The 7,416-nt window shown below is 47.4% G+C and overlaps 1 protein-coding gene across 1 annotated transcript in view; it reads right to left on the reverse strand.

Moving 5' to 3' along the window:
- The window catches only part of Ccdc179 (coiled-coil domain containing 179), a 5,796-nt gene extending 5,244 nt beyond the window's left edge, over nucleotides 1–552 (reverse strand). The window contains exon 1 of the mRNA XM_008850708.1: nucleotides 508–552. Within this exon, the coding sequence (XP_008848930.1) occupies nucleotides 508–552 (45 nt within the window). The remainder of the gene's footprint in view (nucleotides 1–507) is intronic.
- Between the last annotated feature and the right edge of the window lie 6,864 nt (nucleotides 553–7,416).

The following is a 7,416-nucleotide window of genomic DNA, read 5'->3' on the forward strand; positions in this document are numbered from 1 at the left end:
TCTATTCTGGAATGGAAAAGTTTAAAAAAACTGTTAGTGGGTCACAAGTACGTTGCCATGTGATTGGAGCTACCACCCTGTTCCTAGCAAGAATCTGCTTTTTAATCTGTCTCCTAAAGCCAAAGGAAACGGGCGACTGAAGTTGTGGGGCACAGCCAACTCTGCTGTCCCTTTCTGAGAGGCCCACCTCTCTGGTTCAGAGTTTTCCCCTTAAATACGTCTCTCTTCCCTGACTTTAATCCAACCATAACCTTAAAACACAAAAGTAAATCTCTGTCTCCATACTGAGAACTTTATTCTGCCCCCGAAATTTCCCATTTCTGTAATTCCCATCCCGCCCCTTAGAGTGGGCCAGTGAGTCCATCAACATAACCCTTAGCAGGCCCGTTTTCCCCTCTAGCTTTCCGGCAATAAGAACCTAGACTATTTTGCTCAGGATTTCCTAAGCTCAGCCCCAGTCCTCAAGGGTGGAACCTCGGATGGATAGAACCGGCTTAGGGGACTCACTGGGTAGACTTGGGCAGGTTCATCATCCCTACTGTGCAGACACATGCTGGCGCAGAGCCTTGGGGCGCCCACTGCCTAAGGATGGGGCCACTGTGTCCCTTAAGCCCTGACCCGCCCTTGCATCACAGTTCTCATTATCCTCCTGAGCACGCCCTTTCCCTCAGTCCAGTGCGTGGGAGGCACAGCTGCTGGTAGTCCATAAAATGTCAGGGACTGTAATTCCCTGTATCCGGCTTCTCAGAAATCATTCAGACCATGTAGCTCAGAATCCTTCCTTGATGGTCTCGTCGCCCTGATGTCTGCGTTCTAAGCTCCAGCAACGCATTCTCTCCATCATGACTTGTAGCTGGATCAACCCAGCATCCTCCCTTCTTCCCACCTATCTCAGTGGAAGGGCAGACAAGCCTTTGGAGGTGGGGATTGAACGTGGCTACAATAGACACCCAAGGTCTCCGGCAAAACTCTCCTCCACACACACAGCTTTTTAGGTTGTACTACAGACTTCCCTTAGTGCTCTCAGGAACTCTTCCCGACTGTCTGTTCTAGTTTTCTGTTGCTGCGACCTGGGGAGGAAAGGGTGTGTTTCAGCTGACACCTCCAGATCACACTCTGCCATTGGGGAAGTCAGGGCAGGAGTTCAAAGCAAGAGATTGAAGTAGTGACTGTGGAGGTCCGCTTCTTACTGGCTTGTTTTCACACCTCCCTTCACCTAGCTTCTTAGCCTGCCAGGACCACCTTCCCAGGGATGGGATTGCCCATGGGGGCTGGACCCGCCTGCATCAATGATCAGGCAAGACAGTTCCTCACAGATAAGGCCACCGTCCAAGCCTACGGAGCAATTCTTAAGTGGAGGCTCCCTCTTAACAGGTGACTCCTACCAGCTCGCTGGCTTTTCAACTGTTAAAATTTCTGAACCAACCACAGAGTCTCTTGTTGCAGAACAAAAGAGGCCAGGCCATCATACACTGACAGGGGAACAGTTCATTGTGCTCAGAAGGGTTAGAATCATTCATACTCAACCAGATCAGTTCCTTAGACATGTCAAGGGCCTAGTGCCTGGCCTAGTGTTGTCTGGGAAAAGCCTGTGGCGTGTTTAATAACTTACCCTAGGTTATTCAGTGAGCAAGGAGGGCAGTTATGGTTTGTACGGGAAAGTCTGCCCCACAGCAGTGCGGCTGGTTGATCTTGAAGCCCTGATTGAAGCCAACTTTCTTATTACCATCTATGTGTGCACATGTGAATGCAGGTGCATTGTGTGTGTAGTGCATGTACTTGTTAGTGTGCACACATGTGGAGGGCACAATGTGGGTGTCTGTCTTGATCACTCTCCACCTTTAATGTTTCATGATAACACTGGACTTGAAGCTCATCGACTCTGCCAGGCTGCCTGGCCAGTGAGCTTTGGCTCCATCTCTCTCCACCACAATACATACTGTCATTCCCACCTTTTCCTATGGGTTCTGGGGATGAGAACTCAGGCCTTCCTGCTTGTGCAGCAGGACACTTTCCCCTCGAGCCATCTCCCCTGCCCTAGTGGTTGTCTAACTCCCCTCCACAGCATAGCTCTCCCAGGTCACATGCTGACGGGGTCAGCCCATCCTGTCTTCCAGACTGGTGGTGGAAAGCCTGCTGGGCGGAGAGATAGAACATTTTTCTCTGTGTATAGCACAGAATGCATCCTTCACCTTAAGTTTAATTCTACCTTTGGTAGAATTGGTTATTTGGTTATTCAACCAAATTTGCAAATAATTAGGACTGATTATACCAGATTTTTTCAAATATTCTGTGAAACCTAGACATACTTTAGGCCAAGCTCTGTGTTAAGCTGCTCAGAAGCATCTTTGTAACTTTGAAAATGATTTAGGTGAATTCTAGAGTCAATATTATACACAGAATAATCACTGGAGGCACCAAAGGGTAGGATCAGGAGAAACAGCCTGTTGATTGCTCTGCATTATTTCTTGGGTTGTTTTGGCATCCTGTTCCAACCACAACAGATCACTGCAGATCCAGATGCTCACACAACAGGAATCATCAGTCTGAACTCTCAGTGTCTGCCAGACTTTTCTCCTGGACATGTCCAGCTTCTGATGGCTAAGGACATTTCCTGGGTTGAGACCACATCACACCAACCTTTGTGTCTGTCCCCACGTGTCCTCCTCTCTGTCTAACCTGTCCTTCTTCTGAAAAAGACTGCTGTGGTAGAGTTAGGGCCTGTCCAAATGACCAGCTGAATGACCTCAACTCAAACCCTTGATTTGTAACCTAGTTACTTCTGCAAAGATCCCTTTTCCATAAAGGTGATAATCCTGGGATTGGGGTGTAGACACATGTTTGGGAGTTAGTGTTGCTTTCTGCATACAAGAAGGTCATCAGAAATTTCCTCCTCAGGGCTGTGATCTATCTCAGCCTGGACTGGGTGGGGACTAATTTCACCTGTTCTCCCTTTATCCCATGAGGACCTGCCTGTTTTCCCACTGCTTGGACCTGCTACTCCTCACCTAGGTGGGGTAGTTAGGATCAGGATTAGTGTATCTGTGGGTGGGTTAGCCACTGCATGGACAGCAAACTGGCAGCTATGGTTAAAATGCTGGGGTAAGAAGCAGCCATTGTAGATGTGGCTTTAACTGCAAGTTCAGTATCACAGGTTCTGACTTCTGGGACAGCAGATACATCAGGGCTATAATCAATGTTGACAACAGGCTTCATCTGGCAGGGACAAGCTCCTGGCAGCTGGTGGTGTTGAGCCTGGGATGAATAAAGACCAAGATCTCTACCAAGAAGGACAAGGAGAGAATGCACCCCCAGGAGATGGAGCACCCCCAGAGAGCAAGCACCCCCAGGAGATGGAGAACCCCCGGAGAGCGAGCACCCCCAGGAGATGGAGAACCCCCAGAGAGCGAGCACCCTCAGGAGATGGAGCACCCCCAGAGAGCGAGCACCCCCAGGAGATGGAGAACCCCCAGAGAGCAAGCACCCCCAGGAGATGGAGAACCCCCAGAGAGTGAGCACCCTCAGGAGATGGAGCACCCCCAGAGAGCAAGCACCCTCAGGAGATGGAGAACCCCCAGAGAGCGAGCACCCCCAGGAGATGGAGCACCCCCAGAGAGCGAGCACCCTCAGGAGATGGAGCACCCCCAGATAGCGAGCACCCCCAGGAGATGGGAGTGAGCACCCCCAGGAGATGGAGCACCCCCGGAGAGCGAGCACCCCCCAGGAGATGGAGCACCCCTGGAGAGCGAGCATCCTGGAGAGCGAGCATCCCTAGGAGATGGAGCACCCCCAGAGAGCGAGCACCCCCAGGAGATGGAGAACCCCCAGAGAGTGAGCATCCCCAGGAGATGGAGAACCCCCAGAGAGCGAGCATCCCCAGGAGAGGGCAATAGGGATCCAACTAGAGAGATTCCAAAGGTGCCCGAAACTGGAGGCAGGCCTTGCACCTTTGCAAGTCATCTTTCTGTTATAGATGTGCGTGAAAAAAAGTTCCCAAAAGAACTCCTGCACCTTGGACCGAAGTTCCTGCAAGGCTGACCAATGATTATCACTCCAGAGACTGTGGAGAGTTTGTAATGTTGCAGGTCCAGAGCCTAATTACCATTTATCTGGGCCATCTTTGGCCCCCCTAAACAGCCACTCCTTGCCCACCTCTGTTTCCAAACTAACATCCTGCGACTAACAGATAAAAACCTTTTAGAATGTATTAACTTAGCAGACCACCAGGTCTTGCCGATCCAAAAGCTAAGAATGTCATCAGATAACATCTTAGACTTATAGTAAGAACTATAGTAAGGTTTTGCTGCAACTCGCCTGATAGATAAAAAGTAGCCGTATGATGAATAGGGTTGATCAGGAGAAAGCAGAGTTTATTAGCAAAGGAACACATGGGAAAGATTCCCTTCCAGGCAGGGAAAATGTCTGCCTGGGTTGTGAGCTGGGGTCTTTTAAGGGGGAGGCTTCTGCTTCCTGCAGAAGGCGGGAAGATGTAATTTTTTAAAGTTGGGGGGGGGAAGTGGGAGAGTGGGACTGTTAAAATCTGTTTTCTTTAGAGATCAAAGGGGAAGCCTGCTGTGTTGGCCAAACAGTAAAGAAAAGTCTGCTTCTCTTGGCTTCAAAGACCAGGGTGCTTATCAGCTCAGTTCCCTTTTCTCAGGGGCTTTCGAGATCTGTGAGACCCTGTTGGTGTGGGGGTGGGGCTATCTGAACCTTAACATTCCACCCTTTTGTGTTATAGGATGGGGGTGCCATCTTGCTACTTCCTGCTGGCCAGGGTCGATGTGGGGGACTGGATTAGGGGTCCATCAGACAGTGGGGATTCCCTCTTCATGCATCTCAACAGGGTCCTCGATGGTTGACAGGCGCTTGTATACATGTGGAGGGAAGGAAAGTAACAACTGATTAAAATTAGTAGGCGAGTAAGAGTTAGTTTTTGGATTTGGTCCTGAAAATATCTGAAGAGGCAAGGAGCAATGGTTGGCACCAAGGTAATAGCTCATTTTTCAATTTTTTCTTTTCTGCCAGGGCTGAACTTGAGAGTGATGGACTTGGGATTTGTTTTCAGGCATTTTGATAGCTGTTGGGGTGGCTAGAATCAGTGTCGGTTACCTCTCAAAGGCTTCTAGGTAGGGAGAGAAAACAAATTTAGCCATCATTTAAGTTTTTAGGCTAGAACAATAGTGGGTTGCCTCCCTTACCTGTAAGTGGGCACTACAGTATTATAGACCAAGATTTGAAGTCTTCCATCTGAGTAACATTGTCTTATTAGGAACAAAGTCATCAATGAGAGATAATTGTCTAAATAACATAAGAACTTATGTCTAATGTCTGGGCTGTGTAATCCCTTGAACCCTTAAAATATACTGATGACTTTAATTTTTGGTGATACTTTCCTTTTGGGTGTTTAAGACCATATTTTTGGCCCAAATAAACCAATTTATTTTCACTCTTAAGGTCATATGAGGATTTGGTCCTTGGGGTCACATGGGCTTGGGGGGAGCCCCTGGCTCCTCAGGCTTTTCTTTTACCAGTTCCATATATGTGAAGATAAGCCAAGAGGTCTTGCTTGACCTGGGCTTTGCTTGGAAGCATGGAGGAAATGTTTCAGACTTTATAACTGTTGGACTGGGAGAGATGGGCAGGGGTGTCCTGTCCATGAGAGGACACAGAGGCAGGGTCTGGAATCAAAGTAGAAGTTAGATACAGGAGGGATAAATGGGTTATTTGAGCTACAAGCCAGAATAGGGGAGACTAGGGAATATTTTGCAAGGAGGTGATTAAGGCTTTGGATTTCCTCAAGTAGAGGGCAGTTAGTGGAAGGAGAGCAGGTGATGGACTTAGAGTGGCACTGGAAAGGGGGAAGGTTGTGGCATGGAGAAGGAGTTTGAGTTGGAGAAAGGAGGAGAGCTGTGTTGGGCCCTGGAATGGGAGGCAAGGGAGAGTATAGCAAGGGGAGAGCATGGGGAGGACTTGGCTGTGCCTCAGGCTGGGGAGCAGAAGGAGGTTGGGGCTGGGTCCTAATTGGAGGCAGCTCATCAGCTATGGTAGGATCAAAAGCTGAGGTGGAGGGTGGGGGGGGGCGGAGGCCCCTGGCTGGTTGGGATCCCGTGAAACTGTCTTAGTCAGAAGAACCTGATGGGAAGAACATGGGACCCAGAGGAAGGGATTAACACGGAGATCAAAGGAAGCTTGGATGTATGGTAATTCAGACTGTTTGCCTTTTCGATGGCAGAAAATTTCTAAATCTCTTGAAATAGTGAAGTTTAAGGTTCCAGTGTCTGGCCAAACAGAGTTATTATCTAACTTGTACTGAGGCCAGGCAATGATGCACAGGAATTTCAGGCATTTTGGTCTGATTGTATCTGAAAGTACTAGCTGTTTTTAGGATTTAAGAAGACAAGCAAGAGGTGTGAGACCCTGAGACTCTGAGTGGGTGACAATAATATTAACAAACAAAATTTTCATCTGTTGCAAGACTTCTTTTCCTGGGGATACTAAGAATGTTTTCCCCTTTTTAGGTTGTAGTATCAAAACAAAGTTTGATTACATTAAAGTTTTTCTGGGGAGCCAGTGAATTTACTGTTCTTACTTATAGAGATGACTGAGGGGTTGCTGAGGTATATGAGTGACCTTAGGGTATTTACACTGGGGAGGCTTAACCCAGCATGGATCAGGCCTTCTCTTCCTAGCCTTTTCCAGATGATATACTTTAGTCTTCCCCAAACCCAGGAGACCATGTGATTAGGGCCAAATTACACACAGTTGTCTGGGAAGAGCATCTGGACACTCAGGTGAGGGTCCACTGACCCTGCTTACCCCTCCTCCTTTAATTAGACACTTAAGTCAACAAGTCCAATTGTGATGATTTTTTTTGTTAGTGGACACAGCTGAAGTCATGAAGATGATAGTTGTTTGACTCAGAAAAAGTAGTGTGTAACATCATCTTATTAGAAGAACATGGAATCTAAATTATATACATAAGATAATGTAATAATTTAATATTACCCATGTACATATTGTGTTTTATAAGTTTTTAAGTAAATATTTAATCTTATTTAGTTTACAGAGTGGTCTACCAAAACCTTGCTTTAGGTGGAAAAAAGCAATTGGTACATAAACATTACCAAATTGATGTTTACAGCCTCCAGCATAATCAATTGAGGAAAACTGTGCTATAACCCTGTTCAGACTTTATAACACCTGGAATGGGAGAGATGGGAGGGGTGTCCTGCCCATGAGGGGACATAGGGGTATCAGAGGCAGGGTCTATAATCAAAGTAGAAGTTAGATATAGGAAGGATTAACAATATATTTGAGCTAGAAGCCAGAATAGGGGAGACTAGGGAAAATTTGTCAAGGAGGTGTTTAAGGTTTTAGATTTCCTCAAGTAGAGGTGATTTACTGGAAGCAGATCAG

Source organism: Nannospalax galili, unplaced genomic scaffold (assembly GCF_000622305.1).
Source record: "Nannospalax galili isolate Female #2095 unplaced genomic scaffold, S.galili_v1.0 scaffold645, whole genome shotgun sequence".
NCBI lineage: Eukaryota > Metazoa > Chordata > Mammalia > Rodentia > Spalacidae > Nannospalax > Nannospalax galili.